Source organism: Chaetodon trifascialis, chromosome 17 (assembly GCF_039877785.1).
Source record: "Chaetodon trifascialis isolate fChaTrf1 chromosome 17, fChaTrf1.hap1, whole genome shotgun sequence".
Classification (NCBI taxonomy): Eukaryota; Metazoa; Chordata; class Actinopteri; order Chaetodontiformes; family Chaetodontidae; genus Chaetodon; species Chaetodon trifascialis.
In genome coordinates, this window is record NC_092072.1 from 18172334 (window position 1) to 18194429 (window position 22096).

The window sequence follows — 22096 nt, forward strand, 5'->3', positions numbered from 1 at the left end:
CAGCCATGAGGTTTACTGAGTTCTTTGCAGTGGTTTAGACAACAATGGAGCTCTACGGCACTGAGGAATAAGATCTGGCTACACAGGAATTATAATAGGGTCAATCATTAGGGTCATTGCTGATTTTGGTCTTTTTATGATTTTTTTTTTTTTTTTTTTGTCAAGAGGAAAATATATTGTATGATGACGACGGTTCTATGCATCCTCATGCTTCTAAAGCTGAAAACAGCGAATGTTTGGACTGTTTAAATGACTGAAATAATGATCAAAACTGTTGCCAATTCATCTTCTGTCAAACTTATTGGCTCAATCCATATTTCAGCACCATTGAAAGAAGTAAGGATACAATGGCACAATAGCAAGCGTCACACTGTATGGATCAGGCTGAGAACTGCAGTTAACCCTGTAACGGGATGGTTCACCTTCAGTAAAACATGGGGACGACTTTTGCAATGAATTTGGACATAAAACTTTCAAAGATTCATTATGCTGTTGGACTGCCAGCCTGCGCTGAAGGCAGATGTTCTACAAGGTGCTGGCATGTTGGGCGATCAGATCTGTATCTTCAGTGGTTTTACTTTACTTTTTACTTTCATTTTTTTTACTTTAGATGCATGTTAATGATACTTCCAACAGAGGACTGAAAAAGCATGGTTTACATTTCAAAACAGTCTTCAGCCACACAGCTGAGAGGATCATCTGTGTGCATCCACAGCCTGCCATCGCTGCTGGTCTCCAGCCAAACCAGAGAGGAAACCCAGCCAAACTTTGCCCAGTGTATACATTTCATTAGGAAGAATGCCCTGCGTATCTCCATCCTTATTCCCTGCACATCCTGCCGCAGACCACAGGCAGCATATGGTGCTGAATATGCAGCGATGAACAACAAACCTCAATTTGAAGCTAAATCAGTCATTTTCCAGCCACGGCAGTCTTTTAAAAGTTTGACACCGAAGTTCACTTCCAGACTTCAAAGTTGTAAAATTTTTGATTTGGAGTGAGATGTCACTTTGATGAGATTGCCTGGCCAATCAATCCTTGAACTTTGTCTGAATCATGGCTGTATTCACACAGCATCATGCAAGTCATATAAGGGAAATATGGGGCACTGTAAAAAATGCGTCAGATTTCATCCCCGAACTGACAAGGCCATTAAGCCCCCAGTTCAGAGAGGGGGACGGAAACAGATGCATCATTTAACTGATGGAGAGAGAGACGTGGAGAGAGAGAAAGGCAGGAGACAAGACTCAATGTGCTATATTTCTGACCTGATAACGAAATGATACCGCACTCAGGATTGGGATTGTGAGGGCTGAAACAATCACAAACGGCAATGTTGTTATTAGAGAGACACCGACACAGAAAGACAGGGAGAGGGATGAGCTGCTACGATACACAAAGGGCTGTAATAAAGACAGAAAGGAGGCCATGTGGATGGAGACATAGAAAAAGAGAAAGTCCTTGGTTTAAAACAGGGCTTAGCTTGTTTAGTTGTGTGCTAACTGATACCTGGACCTGAAGGACCAGCTATTTCTGTGAGGCAACCTACACTTCTGCCACCTCTGACCAGTGATACAAACCTGAAGTCAACAAAAAAACAACACACTCAGACATTCATGTTTGATGAGCCGCTCCTGGGATTCGATACCGCTGATGAACCAGAGCGTACGAATCAAGCGGTTCTTGTCAAGAAGAAATGACGTCCCCTTTTGCTTTGACTGACAGCCATTTTATATCTTCAGTCTTCAGCGGCTGTCCACTCAAAGTAGGCTTACAGTCCAGTTTTGGTCACAACAAAAGTGGATGTGGTTTAGTCCTCTTCTGTGTCCTGTTGGACTGTTTGCAGCCTTTCTGAAAGTTCAGATTGCCCTCCATTATTTTTGAAGAGTTCTTCATCGTGCAGAGAAGAGTTTATGTAATGGTTTATCGGGTCCTCAGTACAATGGTGTCTGAGAATGGCTTTCTGTTGGTCTCAGGGTCTGGAAGAAACAAATTTACTCTTCTTGATGAGAGACAAACAGGAGTAACAGTTCAGATACTGTGTAAACCAACAGTCATGATGGTGTTTGCTTTGTGTTTTTGAGGTCACTTTATCATTTCCTTCGTGTTTCTCTTATTCCTAATTGACCATTCGCCAAAGCCTATCAAACATAGCTACTGCTTGTACACTACATCTGTTCGGCTTTCCATTTAAACAGTGGAGAAACTTAAGGACACAATGACAATGGTGGCAGACATACGACTCAAAATCCTTAGTCATTTTATAATAATTGGTCCTTGATTTCAGACAGAGGCAGACAAAAGCAGGCTTCTCATTTCGAGGCGAGGACGAGAAATTAGCAAAACTGTTGCTGGTAGATTGCATCAGCTGTAGATAGCTACCTCATTAACTTGGCTCGAAATTGTTTCTCTAACTTACTCATTTATGTCTCCAGCTGACTCAGTTATAACGAGAATTATGCATACATGATACCATGCGTAAATACTCAGGCTGAAGCATGTACATAACATGGAGAAGACATGGAAGGGCTCGTCAGTCTAAACTCTAGCAGCGTCTTGGCTCCTATACAAGGGGAGCTTCCACGCCAGTTTAGAAATCCAAAGCTTGGCGGACCTGCTGTGCCTGGTCAGGTGTTAAACTATGACTGGACCAGGATCACAGTTCAGGGACGGTTATCAGCTAGTTAGCTGTCAAAATATGCGGGAATCAGAAAGAAAGCTGAAATTTATGTAGAGACTTGTAGATAAGATTAAATGTTTGTGCATGCAACACATGTTGTTGCAGAAGCATAATAACAAAACAATGGAATAAAACATAGACTGCAGGAAGAAAGACATAAAAATGAGAGCTTTTTGTAGTCAGTGAAGATTTCCTGTTGCTCACCTGTCCTGAGGTTCAAGGAGTTGGTTATTGCACAAGGCTATGCAGGGCTGGTCTTAGACGTTGCTGCGCAGCAGCCCCCCCTGTGGGTGCTCTGGAGTACTGCACTCTGAGGAGTTCTTGGCTTTGTCCTTGTTGTTGTTGGGCTCATTGTCTTTGATGATGTCATACTGACGACAAAACAGGGCGATCACCCCTACGAGACAAATGGGCGTCATAATTATTTAAAATGCTTTTTCCTTTGATTTATTTTTCTCTCCTCCATAGTGAGGTCAAAGGTCAAACTCAGCTATTGGAGGAGCAACCCTGGAGATGGTCGGGGTTTACTGTGTTTTACTTTCCACAACGGGGATAAATATTTGTGACAAGCATGTCTGGGATAATTTACAACATTATTTTAACAGTCTAGCCAGAAAAACTCATTTAAAGTTACGCAGTTTCTTGCTGGGAGTAAGTTATTTTCCAAAAATGTCAAACTATTCCTTAAAGGATTATGAAAGGGCTACATGGAAGCTCCTTAGCTCTACCGTGCCTGCATTACTCCCATATTTTCAAATTCACTCTCAACTTTTAAAATGCTGAAAATTCTGCTTGGACATGTACAGTTTCATGACAACTGAGCAAACCACATGTACTGATGAGGCCCATGTAATATGACCAAAAGCCAGAAGTGGACATTTCGTAATTTTGACAGTTTCTGCATTGAAATGTTTTAATTCGGTTTCTTGCCCTATACACCTTAAAATACTGATACACAGCAAAACAGGCCTTTCAATAAGAGATGGAAATGATGTGTGCGAGTAATTTATCTGTATTCATCAAACTGTCTTTTAATGTAAAGCCAACCAAACTGAAGCAAAAGAAAGAGACATGAAACGGTGGAACATGCAGACGGAGATATGAACTTGTTAAGATAGCCATGAGAAGCCTGCCTTCAGTCAAGAAGATTAAAAAGGCGGCAGAGGAGATAGATGCAGAGATGGAGACGGAGAACGAGCACGAGAAAGAGGAAAGAGAATAATTTATGATGGCGGAGGAGCGTGCGCAGGGTTAAGGCAGGGGGAATCCGGCGTGAGCGAGCTTCAGTCTTACTTGCTCTGCTGATGTCAGCCTGATCACTGCAATACCAAAGGGCAAGATGGGATATCTGACTGTGATATCCCCCAGCATGCCCCACAGGCCCAATTAAAAGCTGAAAAACACAATTCCCCTCCTTTTTTCACCATGCAGCCTTCCCCTTTTCCTCTTCTACAGACTCAACGTTCTCCCAACTCTCTTTGACTCTCCCTCTCGTCCTCTCATGGGCAATTGGCAAGGGAGATCTTGCTGTTACTGTATATGCCATATACAGTATTTGGGCCATATTTGTATCTCATTACACTTGGTGAAGTGGGTTAGGAGGGAATATTTATAGCTGCATGCATCTGTAAAACAGTGCTGAGATGCACAAAAGGATAACACAGGCTTAAATAAGAAGATGCCATAGTCTTACAGTTTTAAAACTGTTTTAAAACAGTTAATTATATGTTGTGATGATGGAAATGTGACTTCACAAGTGGCCACACTCAGTTTATCTGAAGCTTGCATACCCTGGAATTGAGCATCTTTATTAATGTTTCAGTTAACAGAATGTGTCTTTTCGTCAATTTTACAGTCCACTGGCAAAAAAAGTAAACTTTTAACTGAATATAAGTTTTCTCTGACTGAGCAGCAGCTTCTGGCTAAATGATCCAAACTGTAAGAGTAAGCTGGCTAATGAGTGAATGCTGAATGAATGATGTTCTTTGTCGACATCAATATGTTCTTATTATAATGTGTGAGCCAGAGTTTTTGCAGCTAGTTAAAAGTAAATGTAAAAGCCGTCAGATGTGTCTTCAGTTTATGGGAATAAAAAAGGCAGAATTTTTAACCTTGTTAACACATCCGTATGATGTTTTTTTTTATATATACTACAGGACATATCATGAGCGAAATAAGCAGTCATGGCTGAGCATTTCCACCCTGGAACTGCAGTGGACCAATGACACTTTCACAAACAGGAATTCAGACCGTCTGGGTTTCACACGCCATAAACCACAGGAACAAATCCTGTCAACTTGTGGGATGGAGCTATGGTGAAACAAGGGGCATCAGAAGAGACCTAGGTGTTGCTACATATGGGGTTTGGGGATGTTGAGAGTCACGGGAAACGTTACTCAAAGTAACATGTTTGAAGAGCCGAAGCTGCAAGCGAGCGGTGGACGGGTGGGTGGAGAGAGATGATGATGGGAGTGTACACTGTTCACCATTTGGATGGGTGTTTAAAACAGGATCTGATGTTCTGATAAAAAAAAAAAAAAAAGGATTTTAGCCATCATCACATCATCCCTAAAGCACTGCAGGGCACAAAATAGCCATCACATAGAGATGGGACCACCACCAGTGTGTTCCTCTCGTCTGACCTCAGTCAGACAGCTTGTTTGGCCCAAAGACAGTGGGTTTCTATGGTCTGCAGTGACAAATGTGCTTTACTGAGGAGGAATATTACCTGCCCACATGATGAGCACCACTACGATGATGATGAGTTCTCCAGCCCTCAGCTGGGCAGCCTGACCAACCTCCTCCATCGTCACCTCATCTGGAAAGAGAGACACACACACAGTCAACAGAGCGCCACTGCGGTTCACTGTTCCAGAGAGAAAATGTGAGACCGCCATCACTCTGAACCCCTGCAGGGAAAGACAAAAGAATAAAACAGGGTGACAGGAGAGCAGTGAGGGCGCCTGGTGTAAATTCTCCTCTCTGGTCAGTGTAATTAAAACTAAGTGAGAGCAGAGGTCTACAGAGACAGAGAAAGCTGGATCCGAACCCAATCACTCACCATGTTTCTCTTGCTGATGGGACTCTGGCATCTGCAGCATAACACCAATCATCGGGTTAAAGGTTTGCACGCAGCCTGGACTAAAACCTTTCACTGTCTGTTGCCAAAAACAGGCCCTGTGCTACCCCACGTTCCCCCTAGTCAAACTGGCTCCCTCCTCCAGCCGGGCGGTGATTTCCCTGGCATAGTTTACATCATGACATCACTGTCATTATCTGTCTGGAGGAAGTCTTTTAAACCCATAGTGTGATTTATTCAACAGGAAAATACTCCTTTTACAGCTACATGGTGCATTAATTACGATGGCGTACTTGATGGGATTTTTTTTTAACAAACTGCAGATAATTCTCACACACATCACCAGGAATGTAGGTTTAAACATCAAGGCCACAGCTTAACACCAACAAGCCACTGACACATAACCTTGTTGAAACAACAAAGGTTTCAACTTCTTATAGCAACTGCTGCAGTGAGAGTCAGTTAATCTTAGACTGTGGAAAGTAAACCCATTTTTTCAGATGACAGACGTGCAGAATGGCAGAGCTACAGGAGCCAGCTGAACAGATGCTACGCTGGACGTGACGCCATGACTTTGGCTCTCCACAGGCAAGGTTGAGTTTTCCTGAGCGTAGTCACCATCCCGCTTCAGTGTCTGAATGAGTCGAGGAAGACGGCGCTTCTGCGGTCCGGCTTGCTCTCAGGTCTCTTGTTGCCATGGTGATCCCTCTGAGCTGAAGCAGAGGCCTCAGGCTTGACAGCAGGGAGGTACGCTCTTTTAAGTTGGTAATAATAAATTAAATGTTTCTGTTGCGAGGGCAGACCTCCGATGGACAGTTCTCTGAACATATCAAGTTTGTTTTGGGTATGACATGTAGCTGGAAGCTGAGGTCCACATCTCTCTGTATATCTTTGATAATTCGATTATAAGAGATGGGTTGGGTTTGGTGGTCTAGTTTAAGTCTACAACAAGCACCAGCACATGAGGTCTACCTCTATACTGTCTATACAGTATGGACATGATTAGGAACTCTTTGTTCTATATAGAAAACATAAAGCCAAACTCCATAAAAAAATCTAGTATTTCAGTAAGTCTCATTCACATGTGTAGGCCTACGTGCTCCCACCATTCATGACTCAAAGCCGACTGCAGCTGCACCGGGAGGACCAGGATAGTGTGGTTGTACAGGGGAAATGTGTGTAACAGTGCAGCAGGCTGCCGCTGCACCACTGTTAGAGATAAATTAAAGGTGAAACAGCTCCGACAGTTAGGAGGATGTGTGATGTTCTACCGCTGTAAAAGATTTTGATTTGCAAAACTGCAGATTTTGCAGCTCCTTGTATAATGTAATAACCAACATTAAAACATGACACCTTAACAGCAGCCACCAAAGATTTCACGACATTATGCAAACTTTGGTGCATTCAGGAGTTTTGCACTATTAGGCTGTCAGCTTCAGATAGATACAGACAGAGATACAAGGAGATATAAAGAAAGATAAGCAGACAGAAACACGGGCAGGTTGTGTGTTGTGTTGCATTGCGCCTGCAGATACTAAGTGGTGTCAGGCTGATTAATACCTGCTTAGAAGGGGAGGAGAGCAGTAATGGCTGAGAGATTTAATCAGGACAGCTAATGAATGCTTCCATAAACACACGCACACACACACACACACACACACACACACACACACACACACACACACACACACACACACACACACACACACACACACACACACACACACACAAGCTCCCATCAAAGTTGGAGCAAACAACAGGAGTCAGCCCCTCAACATCGAGCTCCCACTAAACACCCATTCACATAACCTCACATATATATGGCCAGCTATCATAACAGATAGACCTGCTGAGTACTGAGCTTTAAAATCTTATTTTTCTTCACACACACTGAAAACAAAGACACATTTTTACTTTTTTTTTCAAAATAATCAAACTTGTTTTGAGAAATTTTATGAATGAAACGTCTCCAAATTTAGTGCCGAACTGTGTGTACTGTCACTTTTTTTCCATTGATGACATTTCTGAAGCTGCAGCTTTTTTTTCTGTCATTTGATGAGTTATGACACCAACGCAAACCCATGTCTAATTAATCCAACCCATTTCCTCACCAAAACACAAGCGCAAAAGCGTAAGGAATGGATTAAACTGGGTGTTTGTCTATTCTGATGAAAGCTGCAACGCTTAGCATATCAAGCTAACTAGCTTACTGTGTACAGGAGTGACTAGCATCAGGCTAAAGCAAAGTATGCTTTATTTTTGATTTGGGGAAGTTTACACTCCAGCAAGTCCCACCAACGTAACCTGAAAGTAAAAACATACAGTTTGAAAATCCCAACAAACAGAGCTATACTAGGACAAACAGCTAGAAATAGAAAGCCAACTTTTGTCCACCTTGGACTGAAATGAAAGACCAATTATTTCAAACATGGCTCAGAATTTTAATCTAAGGGTGCCATTATCATTGTAAACTACATGTGTGCTGTGGAGAATGGAAAAGGTTTGCCTGGAATGTTGCATAACAGCTGCAGAAGGGACGACATGCAAACTGTTTTACATCACATTTTTTATATCACATTTGAACTCTTGTCTCCTCGCAGGGAACTCGCCAAGCTCCCACACGGGGGTGTTTCTAGAGAATACAGTGCTCCCTAATGTCCCCCTTTCCTCTCTTATCATCTTGCTGCCTTGCTGCTGATGAGCATTTAGCATTTGCTGTGTCCCTCAGAAGCAGCTGCTCTCGGCACTGTAACTGGGTCGGACACGATAAAATTGGAAGTACTGCAAGCTGCTCCAGATAACAGCAGCCTCTGCATTTGAGAATTAGAACAATACGTTGTATGGGAGGTGGGGAGGGGCTCTCACAAAGGCAGCAATTACTGCGCTTTATTTATATTGAGTTGTCAAATAACCATTTTCTTTGTCGTGAAACAGAACATTAGTACTCCGCTGTGTTCCTGCCTCTGGTTAAAGGCTGCGTGCATGTACCTGCATGTGCAGATGGATGAGTGAATTTGTGCATGTAGATTTGCATGCATGAGGAAGACAGAGAAGCTCTTGCATGTATAGAATTTTAATCGTCTACCTACCTGTCTCTGTGTGTGTGTGTGTGTGTGTGTGTGTGTGTGTGTGTGTGTGTGTGTGTGTGTGTGTGTGTGTGTGTTTGCAGCATGTGCTGTGCAGATGTGAAAACTCACACTGTCACTCTGCCAGGCTCACCGTCATTTTTTGCTATTGACACTTTTCACTAAAAAATGCATGAGGTTTTGCAAAGGAATGCATCACTTTTAAGGTCCAGTTTGTAGGATTTAGAGGGATCATCAATTGACAGAAATGGAATATAATATTCATAAGTATGCTTTCATTAGTGTGTAATCACCTGAAAATAAGAATGGTTAGAATGAGCCCCTTATATCTAAAAAGGAAGAGGGTCCTCCTCCAAGGAGTATGCCATGTTGATTTGTAGATGAATGGACAAACTAAACATGGGCTCTAGAGAGGACCTTTGGCGAGTTTCGCAGCCACTGTGGGTTCTCCTAAAGCCTTGGAAAGGGAGGGGTGAAGCAAGGGCTATTCAGTTAAATGGAATCTGCAACCTCATGATGCCATTAAATCCTACACACTGGTCCTTTAAGGCAGGGCTGCCCACACTTTTTTCCCTTGGAGGGTCAAAACTGAAACTTAATGGTGGGCCACACAAGAGCAAACACCTTGTATTATATAGTTAAGATGCAAAATGGTGCTAGGATCCCAAGTTCCCTTAATTCGACTGTCTTCCCGTGCAAAGCGTCACTTCTGAAAAATAATTAAGATCCTACATGAAGAGAATTTTTAATTCACAAAAATGAAATGGGATGAAGTGTGATTTATACTGTAATATTTTCAATTAATTTCGTATTTTTGTGCAGCCCTGCTTTTGCACTGATTCTATGTCCCCATGGAAGTGAGCGGACACTGATCACAGCAGTTTGCATTACTGAGCTTCCAGGAATGGTATGTGAAGATAGAGTTGGGGACAAATGAGCTGCATATTAAGCACCGGTGTCCCTTTCAGTAAGTAAAAAACTAGAGACTGCTGTGAATTGTGTTTTTAAACTTCATTTTACACCCAGATTTCTGAGGATTTTTTTTGTACATCAGATATTCCCAGACACCAAATGAAAATTCAACATGGTTCTCATGCTCACCTGGACTCTTGGACGCCATCTTCTCTGACTCTTTGGGCGTTCTGAAGAGAACAGGCTCGCTGGGGGGGCTGCTGCCTCCCATGCTGATGCTCTGAACGTGAACGATGTACTCCGTGTCCTCATCCAGATCCCACAATGCACAGGAGCGCGTGGTGGTGTTCACTTCCTGGATGAACCTCAGCATGCGTACATCCTTCTTCTGCAGATGAGTGAGGAAAAGAGGGGCAGAGGCCAGGAGGCTCGATGTAATATGATACTTTATTGATCCCTGCAGGGAAATTCTCTTTTCTTTGGCATCACTTCAGCAGAGAACTCACAGGCCAGGGTTAAACTGATGCATCAGGCCATCCTCTGATATTTTGTAAGCACAGTTTAGAGTGGATTTTGACTCTTGATGTGTTTGAAGTGTTTCCAACATGCCAAGAGCAAACTTCTGGGGCGAGCAACTACTACCTGTAATGTCTTTGACATGAAAATGTTGACATTTTCACAGAATATTGGCACAAAGTCACAATCAAAACCCTGTTTCACTTCAACTAAAGTCACTGGTTCAGCTTCACCCTGCTCCCTCTAGGCAATGGAAGAGTTTTCTACTTGTTTGCAAAAACTGCTTGGATGCATAGTTTATCAAATGCAGATTTCTGGTGGCAAAGTTAGATTTCCCTGCTAACAGTCTCTTGTGAAAATTCAACAAATTGGAATCTATTTAGGGTCGATATGGTACACGTATCTCTTGGTTAACAGCTGGGAAAAAGCTGAAATAAAGCCTCCAGGGAGTTTTTCTGCAGTGTAATTAAGCTTAAAGAAACAGAGTGTTTCTCTGGTCACGTACGCTCTTCTTGAAATGTATATTATTATCCAGCAAGGACTGCTTGCTCGGGTCAATTGGTTCCTGCTACTGTAGATCAAGAGTCAGTCTCCTAAGGGGCTTTTTTATTTACCAGACAATTAAAGAAGGGAATTTCTTATCCGATTCAAACAGCACACAGACTAAATGTACATCTGACAATAATCTACAATACAATTCCACAAAATAGTTTCAAATTTAATGGATTTTGTCACTCCTATTCTTATTCTTTGTCTTCTTTATATTTGTGGATAATGATGCTTTACGTTTTGGAAGGACAGTTCCCATTAACACTTTGAGGGATGGACACAGGAACCTGCATTTAGTTACATTTCGGCAAATTGGCACCATTAGTTACGCTGAATCGCCGATTAGCAGATCCTTTTTGCATTCATTGGATTACTTTGATACTGAAGGAAACTGTAAAACGTGATAACGCTCAGGCAAGTTCTGCAGCATCTCATCTCTGTGAGTTTTATGCAGATTTATGGTCATTTATTTGTACTGAATGAAGAAAATAATATATTGTCAGAAAGTGTGAGTCACACTGAATCTAAAAATATATATTTATGTACATGTATCACATCTGTGTGTTCAGTTATGACTCAGAGCAGGAGCGTAATTCTTCAAGTTAAATGCAGTATTCAGATGTTAAAGGTTTTAAAGTACTTTAATATCCTCCATGAGCGGTGTGTCACCGCCACAGCCGCTGCTGATGCTACAGTGTGAACCAAGTCGGTGTACCAAACTCCACCTAACTTCCTGCTGTTTTTGGATTCACCAGCCTGCACCCATCCCTTTTCGGCTTCATGCCTCTCCTCACGGTTTGAACAACTCCGATCTAAACTATGTCCGAAGTTCTCGCTTCCTCACGAGACACACAGCGGTACCTGTTGGGTGATGGCGAATCCAATGACAGGGTCCCCCTCCAAGATTTCCCACGTGACCACGGCGGAGTTGACCTCGATCTCTCTGATGGTCACATTGAGCGGAGCTGACAGCAGGGTGTCTGACACACATGCACATTCAGCATGGCCACAGGAAACAAATGAGAAGAGACAGGTCATGAATATTCTGTCGTTACACCTTGTAAAAGATAGAATAGATGCTTTAATGTAGACCTGAACACACACATCTTCCCCTGTCCATCGCTCTCTCTCTCTTTGACTCTTTCGTCTTTGCTCTCTCACCCCACCTTCCTTAAAATCTCCTCTTCTCCACCTACAAATTAATCTTTCTGCTTTCATCAATACCAGGTCTAATTAACCATAAACGGATCTCTCGGTGTTTCCCAAGAAAAGCCTCTTTTTCTCATCTGTCTTCTTCTTGCTGTTTCTCTCTCTCTCACACACATTTTCCCATCTTTACCTTCTTCTCTTCTTCTCCCACACACATCTCATTAAAGTGTGACTCATGGGGATGTACTTCCTCTCACGCTGCCAATTGATTTTTGCTGTTTGAGCGAAAGAAAACTCACATCCCAGAATTCAATGCAATGTTTGTTAATCAGGAGATTAACTATCATGGATTAAATTGCGGTCTTGCTCAACTTTCTTCCTTCCTAAACTGTAAAGGGAACACAGAGTGGGAAAAAAAACTGTGGTACGGTGTGTGTGTGTGTGTGTGTGTGTATGTGTGTGTGTGTGTGTGTGTGTGTGTGTGTGTGTGTGTGTGTGTGTGTGTGACCAACTCAAGGTCTTCTATGATCAGAGTCAAGGCTATATTTCCCATGAGCCTGACTTGTAAAAGCAACGTCAGAGTCAGACCTTGACATTGTACTAGAACGTGCGCACACACACAAGCACAAACACATACACAGACACAGACACACACACACACAGAATTAGCACTGAACTGTGCATTTATTCTATTCTGTGCTATAAATACTCTCAATGCACAAGCATATATAACAATTCCAGTTCATTAGAATTGTTTTTTCCCCCTAAATTATTCCACCAGGGACATTCTGGGAAATTAAATGCATCATTTCCACGCCCTTCTACAATAGAGTGTTTCTGTGTAAATGCTGCACCACACAGATCACACAGTTTTACCTTCGCCTACAGGTGAGTATCATGTCTTAAAGAAGTTGGAATCAATAGTTTTATATCAACAGTGGATCCCATGACTACTGATAACCAGATAATTATCACCAACTCTGCATTAACCTCAGCTCTATGGAGCCTTTTTTTGTCTTTCAGCACACTGTTGCTATACTGTATGCTACACTGCCAGGCACCAAACACAAGACAGACACACTGAGTGACAAGCTGGTGAATGTAGCAGAGCATTTAGCAGCTAAAGAGTCAGATATTTTCCTCTGGAGATGTTGGAGAGGGAGAGGACAGAGGCAGAAGGAGAGTGAGTACTGGGCACAGAGACGACTCCAAATGAATGCTAATGTTGCTCTGTATCTGCTGGATGCGTAATAAGGAAACTGTTTGCCAAGTCCTTCAACTTTGTAAGGTTCAGGTTCGAATGACCACATCCCTGCATCCACACTAAGACGTTTCGGTTTGAAAACTCCAGGGTCAGGTTGAGACCTTTGGAAACGATGACGCAGACACCCTTGTCTCATCAGTCACAGCGTGTCCTCCTCTGATTCGTCACACCCCTAACACGTGACATGACATCAGCCTGTACACACCTATGAACCTTGACTGCCAGCAGTTAATTCACCATGGATGATGAATTACAGGTGTTGCTGACCTTGTTGTCTATGCTAGCAGTAAAATTCTGCATTATTATTATTATTATTATTATTATGTTCCTACTGCCTTCATGCACTAGAGGCAGACACCAAACACTGGCACGCTCACGCACAGTATACATAAATTGTCATGTGATATGCTTTTGCACACGTTAGTCTGGCCTATTGGATACACAGAAATATCTATTCAAAGTTTGCTACCGCTGACTGACGACTGCTCGGACGAGATCGAGAGAGGCTGTAGCGTTAAAAATCCTTGAGCAAGGCTGCATTTCATTGCTTATGATTGCTACTTTATATTTGTACAAGGACAACAGCTATCACATCATTGAAAAGGGACACAGCCTTGCTTTAAGTCTTTGCTATTCTGTGCTCCCATGTCCAGGCGTTACCTTCTGAACTCCATTTAAAGCGAGTGTGTGTGTGTGTGTGAAAGAGAGAGATCCACGCTGCTCTCTCTTCCTCTCTGTTTACACTCCAGATCATGAGCAGTAACTGCAGTCTGTCACTTTTTGCTAATGAGATTGTCACACTGTCTCACACCTCTGCAAATATTGAACAGCCGGCCTCTGACTTGTTGGAAGAGTCAAATAATGGTATTACAGGACGAATGTACTCTGTGTTTCTCTGTGTGAACACAGTCACCCCAGCACAGCAGAAGAGGCTGGAGTGTTACACAGTATTTTTTTGGTGGGGGCCAAACTCTGTCCGTGGCTCCGACGGGCTCTGTGTGTGTTTGTTGATGCAGAGTAGCTGGTGTGTGCTCAAGTGCGTGTGTGATGCATTGCTATGACTCCCTGTTTGACTAGCTGTTTTCCCACTGTTTATCTTCCAGCGCTCACACAAAGAAACAACACAATAGCAGAGAAGGATTCACATCCATTCTTAAGCCGTTTGCTGCCAGAGAGCTAAAAGCTGGCTGCAGAATCACAAAAAGCCCCTCTTAAAACTACATTCATCTCCAGCCTCAGGAAGCCAAATATCAAATCTCCGGAGGCTGAGATAAATCCCACATGATCTTATCGCCAAGATTTGGGCTTTTCAAAAGGACTGTCTGTCATCTCTCAGCTTATCATTTGGAAGAAATGTAACCAAGATCTTACGCTTGAGATGAATGTTCTTGAATATAAGCCGCTGCAGGTTAAAAATATGCAATACCATGAAAGATAGATGAGGGACGATATGCAACATGCATGATATACAGCATGATGATTAGATCTATGCTGTATGGAGGGCATGAATAGGAATACCTCCTCCTTATGGCACATCATGCTGTTTCATATCCCTTCAGGACACTGATGGATATTGAAGCTGAAATGTTTCAGAGGAGGGAACACACTTTAGGGTTGCAACAATCCTTATTGATTACAGTGATCTATAAATTATTACTTTGATTAATTGAGATATCTGCTAGTCCATGGAATGTCAGAAAATTGTGAAAAATGCCCACAAAAGCCAAGGTGATGTTTTCAAATGTCTTGTTTGTCCAACCAACAGTCAAACCAACCAAAAGCCAAAGATATTTATCTTATCATCATATAAGACATAGAAAATGCAGCAAATCCTCACTATTATGAAGCTGGAAGCAGCAACTGTTTGGCTTTTTTACTCCTTTGAAAATGACTCAAGGGGGTTCATCCATTATACCCATCATTGCAGGTTAATTTTCTAATGATTGACAAATTGATTGATCAAGTTGTCATTTCATTGACACTTATCTAGTGTTAGGAGGAGTTTTAAAAGCTTATTTTCCTAAATCAGCTGCACATGTTGTCTGTGTATTTCCCTCTGAATCAATCAATCATGAACTTTCTTAACCAAACACAACAAAGATGATCGTTCTTGGTTCAAAATGACACAAAGAAAAACACAAAGAAAAACTTATCTTATAAAGCACCATGTTATCCTCAGTGTTTATACGATAGGAGACTAACTTGTGTGAGCCATTTTTGGCATTACAAATGAGTGTTTTCACCTAGCTGATGCAAATGTGGATGCTGACACATCCATAACAATGTGTCACGCCAGGTGCTTTTCCAAAGGAATCCGCTCCACTCCACAATGCACTGCAGGCATCATATCAGACAGCTCTGGACCGATAACATACTAACGCTCCACAGCAGCATGTGTCGTTTGATCAGCCAGGATTTACGCGTGACGATCGCCCATCAACCTGTGGTAAAACTCACCGGCATTAACGGAGGACACCGACAGGCAGCCCAGCAGGAGCAGCAGCACCGCCGCAGACAAGCCTGGTTTAGCCATCCTCCTGCTTCTTCTAGCGAGGCTTCACATCCTGCGCGGCCCATTTATAACATCCCATTTAACGGGATGGAGCAAGCATCCCGGCCGGTACCGGAGAGAGGACTTGTTGTGCCGGCGACGACGCTCACCTGAACTTGGACGCTGCAGCAGACGCGCAACAGCAGCCGGAGGAGGAGGGGTAAGAGGAGGGGAGGGGAGGGGGGTGCTGTTCGATACCGTGTTCGTTGTGTCGGTGCCGGTGGAGCCTCGGCCACGGCCCTCCAACCAGCGGCAGTCCGGCAGACTGGTGACGGAGCGGCGGCGTGGAGAGGCTTTACTACGCGGGGAGGTGAGCGGAGCGTAAAGACGTGCGCAAGTGCTGCAGAGTGCAACGTGCCGCCACAGCTAATGACTCTGCCTCTCTCCCTCTCTCCCTCGCTCTCTCTCTCTCTCTCTCTCTCTCTCTCTCTCTCTCTCTCTCTCTCTCTCTCTCGCTGAGAAGCGCGCGCACACACACACACACACACACACACACACACACACACACACACACACACACACACACACACACACACACACACACACACACACACACAGCCGCGTTTCCATCACTTCAGAGGACAGTGCATAGACTTGCATTCATTTCCTGGAGACTCACCCTCAGCATAACCCAAGTCTTTACCTGAAAATTGTTGCTTTACCTTAGAAGAGCTTGTACTTTGTCCCTGTAATGAATGTGACAACATAAAAACACCCCAGACACGTGCACACACACACCTGCAGGAAGTTATGGAAGAAGTATTGGCCAAACCTTCAAAGTAACATTCATCACATCAGTCATATGTCAACATACTTATAATATACAACAAGAGTGTTAGTATGATTAGTTTGATAGATTGATTAGTTGTGTGACATGCATTTTGCCAATTTTTTTCAGTCAACTATTGATGAAATAAAGCACCATTCACTAGTTGCAGCCTCCATAATGTAAGGATGTACTGCTTTTCTCTGTTTTACACGATGATAATTGAATATCTTTGGGTTCTGGACATTGTCAAATAAATTAAAGACATCATCTTGAGCTTTGAGCAATTTTGGTTTCATTTTCCATTGTTTCCATTTTATAGACTGAACATTGAAACTCTGACAAAACTTCAAAAGATGAATCAATAGTGAAATTAATATTCGTTGAAGCCATGGATGTTAACATAGCATTTGTAGTATTGAAGTTATGTAACCCTCAGCTGACTCTGTTGGCCAATGGCATTCAAATAAAATTCAAACATGAACTGAGAGGAAAGGCTGTCAGTCTCCAGTGTCTTGGGGCTGTCAGCCCACTGAGAGTGAAGTAAGCTTTAGGAGAAACTTTTCTGTAAATCCTCAGATTTCTCACATTTGCTCATCATCCTCGCCCTTAATGACCGAGTCAAGTCAAACCAAACCACGTTCCCCTAAACTTTGCTGTGCTGTAAAAGCGCAAAAGAAAATGCATTTGGCACCTTATTCGCAAAGAGGGATGATGGTGCAACGCCAGAGGAAAATTCTAAAACAGAACATGATTCACACGTCAAATCATTTTCTAACTTTCATTCAGCACATTCTGTCTGTCCTTGAGCAGAGTAAGTATTAAGTATTCAATCAGAAGATGCTTTCTTAGAGTCTGCAATGTAACAACAGGATTCCTGATGTATATGCATGAATCAGTGGCCCTATAGCTGCTCCATAAAACATGAAGTATCCGCTCTATGAAGAAGCAGGAATAAGCAGGAAATCAGTGCTGAGTGGTCTATGAGTAGAATGCAGGGGTCATATTTGGAGTATGACCTCTGGGTCCCATATAGTTGATAAAATGAAGTTTTATACCCCATTCAAACAGGAAAATGTGGGTCCTATGGCCTATATAGTCTATCAAGAGGAGATAGAAGTAATATGTCCAGTCAATAAAGAGGAAGCGGGGGTCCTACATTACACATGTACCTTATTAAGGACAAAATAGGGCCACTGTTCATCCTGCAGTGTGGAAGAATGACGTTCACTGCCCACACATAGGAACCCGGGGACAAGAGTTGGCCATAGATTACACAGATCGATACACGATTAACATTCCTAACAGAAGCCTCTTAATGTCCCTTTCATTTCAATGAGAAGAGGCAGAGGTGCCACTCTCTTCCTCGCCTCCTCTTTGCTCTTCACCGTCTTCGCTGAAGGTTATGAGAACAATTCCAGACGACAACAGTCATACCTCTTTGCTCCGCCACTGACAGTTTTATCACTCAGCTCAGGTTCAGATGAGCAGAGTCTCCTCCAGTGACCTCTAGTCTCAGCGGTCCCAGCATGCAAAAATGACTTTGTCTTTTCACCTATTGTTGGTCTCATCTGTTATTTCCATGGGCCATGATGGTGAGAGATTTATATGTTTTGGAGAACTTCCCCTAGAGGTTAATGTATTTGGGGCAATGATGAGAGAGCATATGCAGATTTAATGTGGGTGTTCGGAAATCTGAGGAACACTTTATAAAGTACTGAAGAGGTGAGGAAGACTGTTGTTTGACCTCTACACAAACTCACTCAATTATTCCATCAATTATTCCTGCACTGTGTCAGCTGCAATCAGTCATTTTAACAAACCTATTTCCAAACAAACAATGGGTCACTGTAGGCCTGTTACAATGGAGAGCGATGAAGCTTTTGATGTCTTTGCACTCATCTCCAGTTCAGATTCTAATCATCTACCTACTGTAGTTTGTACACAGGACAATTGCAAATATCTCATTAATGTTCAGTTTTTGTTGTTGTTTGTATGTATTCTAGTGGATAACTTTGTGATAAGCCAGGGAAGGACCAGATGGCCTGACAGATGTCATAGAATTATTAATTATATCACCATAACAGTGGAACATCAGGGTTTTATTTGATATTGTTGAACAAATGTACACATTAATGGCAATATTGGCGCTACTAGTTGAGAACAACTGGCTTTGCTGTTTTGTTTACATCTTCACCCACTATCAGTGGACATGCTCACAGCTGTCAGTATCATTACTGATGTTTTATGAATTGCTTATCACTTAAAGCACATGACACAAAACAAAATCCGTTACAAAATTGGATATTTAAGTCTGTACTCAGAGTAGGAACGCATATTAGCTCTGGAATTTTAGTGTGAGATCAGGTTTGTGTGAAAGATGTTCTTTCACTCAAAGAAAAAAAATTAATGTTTTGATGTCAAAGGAATTGGGAACAAAAACTAAATGTTTGTAACAGAAGGGACATTGACCAGCATGCACCGATCTGCTTACAAAGGAAAATGGTCCTCCCTCATCATCAAACTCCATATGGTAAGACAGACCAGGACGTGCAGTTAAAAGCTCTGGAAAAAGTTCGAAAAAAACATTATTTTAGATCTCATTATCCTAAAATATCATCATCTTAAAGTTTCTGATTAGTTTTGTATCTCAGCAATGTAGCTTGTAGCTCTTTGTCACATGTTCACAATAACAATAACTGCTTTGGTAGATTAGCCTGCTGGTTAATTTGCTTCCAAACAAAGTCCTTTTTGAGCTGAAAATACAACTTGAGCGGATTACAGAAAAAGCCACATAAACCTCAAATTGGACTAATCAATATATTACATACTTCAGTAGTCCTAATTATAGAAGATTCCCTTTGCTTCCTGTGAGTTTTTGGTGACCACTTATTCTGCTTGATGGGTTGTTTTCCATAGGATGTTGAGAGTTTCACAGGGGACATTTGGCCGACAGAGCTTTCTGTGCTGGAAGTGAAGGGGAGCTGATGGGGCACAAACAGGCCTGAAGTGGCCTTAATCCATCTGAAGCTGCAGGGGAATGAGCGAGTCTGCGGCGGCTTTGAAGTGCCGTTATCGCTCACTTTTTCCTCGCCTCCTCTCACAGCTAACCCCCAAACTGCCCCTGGAACAGTTTAATTACACTGTATGTTTGTGCGAGTGTGTGTTGGGCAGAAGAATATTTATGGTTGAGTCATGCAAATGAAGATGAAGCGGGTTCTTGGGTGAAATGAGTTGAGAAATTATAGTAGAAATTGCGCAGAAAAAAAGACTGGAAGAAAAATCTGAATAATAGAGAAGTGGAGGCAGACGGGGGAGAGAGAAGGACAGGACGCTTGGCTGTCCACAGAGAGAGTAAGCCCAGCAAAAGGAATGATGTTGGAAAAGGTGATGAGGAGGAAAAGTGAAAGAAAAGTGTCAAGAGTGTGATATAGAGATAATAGAAGGAGTTTCAGGCCCATTAACTCACTGAAGTCCCCCTGATGCCAGCTGAACCCGTTCAACTCAGCATAGTGGCGCCTCTGCAATGTCACACACATACACACACATACACGTGCACACTCTCATGTGCGCTGCCATCCTAAAGCAGTGCTCCACCAAAGAGCTGCTGACATCACCAGATCACCTCTCGTTCATGAATATTTGGCCCGTTTGTCCTTGGAGCTCCAATTCAATTTTAAGGCCGATCTCACGGGACTGAAGCGATTCACCTTTCTCATCTGTCCACTGTGCACTACTGCAGGTGAGCAGCACACTGTGAAATATTTTCATCTTGATAAGAAGAAGTGCACAGAAGTGAAAAAAGCTAGTGGGGGAAAAAAAATGGCAACAGGAAATAGTGTAATTTTAGCAATCATTGTTATGAGTCTACTGTTAGACTGTGCAGTTAATTGTGCTCCGGGCCTATAATGATGGATGACTTAACAAGGGAATGCAGGCACATTAAAAATGCACAAACAGCAAGCAGTGCCGCTAATGTCAGTAATGATGAAGCCTGCATGGAGTTGCTAACAACAGACAGAAAAAAAAGGAAACTAGAGTGGAGGCTCAGTCCGTGATCGTCCGAGGTGAGCGTGAGGAAATGTATTCAACCTCTTCTCATGAAATGTGCACACTGGCAGGTAGAAGAGGGCAGCAAAGAGATGCTATTGGTTCCCACTACTGCAGGTTTTTAGTGTTTTATTTAATCGCTTAAAGCTGCACCCATGCTTTTTTAAATAAGGGGATTCAAATAACAATGTGTAATATGAGAGGTGTCAGTTACAGTGACAAGCCCACAGAGAATTACCACATGACTGCTCTTCCTCTCAGAGCTTCACGCCTTTCAGCTCATCGTTTTACCAACTTTTATTGTTTTGTTTCACTCTCAGTGCTCTCAAGCTCGTTTGTAGCTGTTGCGGGCAGCTTGATGTGAAGCTTGTGAACATAGTGGAACATTTAGCAGCTAAAGAGTCAGATGTTCGCCTCGGGGTTGGTGGAGACCAAAAGAGAACTAAAAGGAGACAGAATATTGTACAAACACAGAGTCACAGGACTCTGAATGCTGATGTATGTGGAAGTGCAAATAGGAAGCTCTTTGCTCACAGTGGCCTAAAAATCAATTAATGCAAAGTCTGGAAGCAAGAACTATATTACCATCCTTAATAGAAAACAGTTCATGACAAATATACAACAAAAGTATACTGTAAGGCAAAAACAGTTTGTCACTGTAAAATTGACATGAGAAGGTATCTGGAGGCGGCTGGAGGAAGACAAACATTACTGAATGGCTTGTGTTACCGATGTATTTTTAACCATACCAGTGCTGCTGATTCTCAGTAAATGGACAATTTTGCACTGGGTGCATGAGGGACCCGAGCAGTCTACTTTCCAGGAACAGATAAGCAGGTCATTTTCTTGCTCGAGGACACTGCTGACAGTTTCTCAGGAGGTCTGATATCCTCTGTTTTCAGTGCGACTCATATGAGTGAGTACCTTTCATGTTCCTAATGGACTAACTCACCAGCAAGGCTGTGCATCCTTAGTGGAAACCCAAACAGACCTCAATACTATGGCATCAGTCTATCATTTGATTTCTTACGCTAACACATTTTGGCAAGTAAGCTAAATCAGCTGATGGTCATGCACAATGAAAAACTTTGTCCTCAACAGGGAAACCTTATCTGAGATAAACAAAAAGGCCCGACTTGGGAAGCTATGTAAAGCTATGTAAAATGTAAATTCTTCATAGCGTCTACATATTTGTGAATTGATTTTATAAAAAAGGATTTATTTTTTTGAAATGATGGGCCGCCGTAATCTTCCGTTGCATCCATCTGTACAAAGTCTCAGCTATCACCTACGTTAGCTCAAAGCAGCAGATTAGTAGATATTTTGAGTCAGTTTCCATAGACTTCCCCTCATATTGTCACCTCATTTAGTTGAAAATGCTAAAATCAATTAGCTTTGGAGCTAACGCAAGATGTATTTCTGTCTCTGGAGGTAATGTTAGGTAATGTTAGGTATCTATTATGACTGAACACATGAAATGCTCGAGTTTTATTA

At 42.5% G+C, this 22096-nt stretch overlaps 1 protein-coding gene across 1 annotated transcript; it reads right to left on the reverse strand.

The window, feature by feature from the left end:
- Nucleotides 1-159: 159 nt before the first annotated feature.
- fndc5b (fibronectin type III domain containing 5b) lies at nt 160-16157 on the reverse strand. The gene is made up of 6 exons (XM_070985330.1): nt 15693-16157; nt 11684-11802; nt 9947-10145; nt 5409-5498; nt 2885-3077; nt 160-1979 (listed from the first exon to the last, which is right to left on the reverse strand). Exons 1-5 carry the CDS (start codon nt 15766-15768, stop codon nt 2938-2940), a joined length of 624 nt encoding a protein of 207 aa, XP_070841431.1. The 5' UTR covers nt 15769-16157; the 3' UTR covers nt 160-1979; nt 2885-2937.
- Between the last annotated feature and the right edge of the window lie 5939 nt (nt 16158-22096).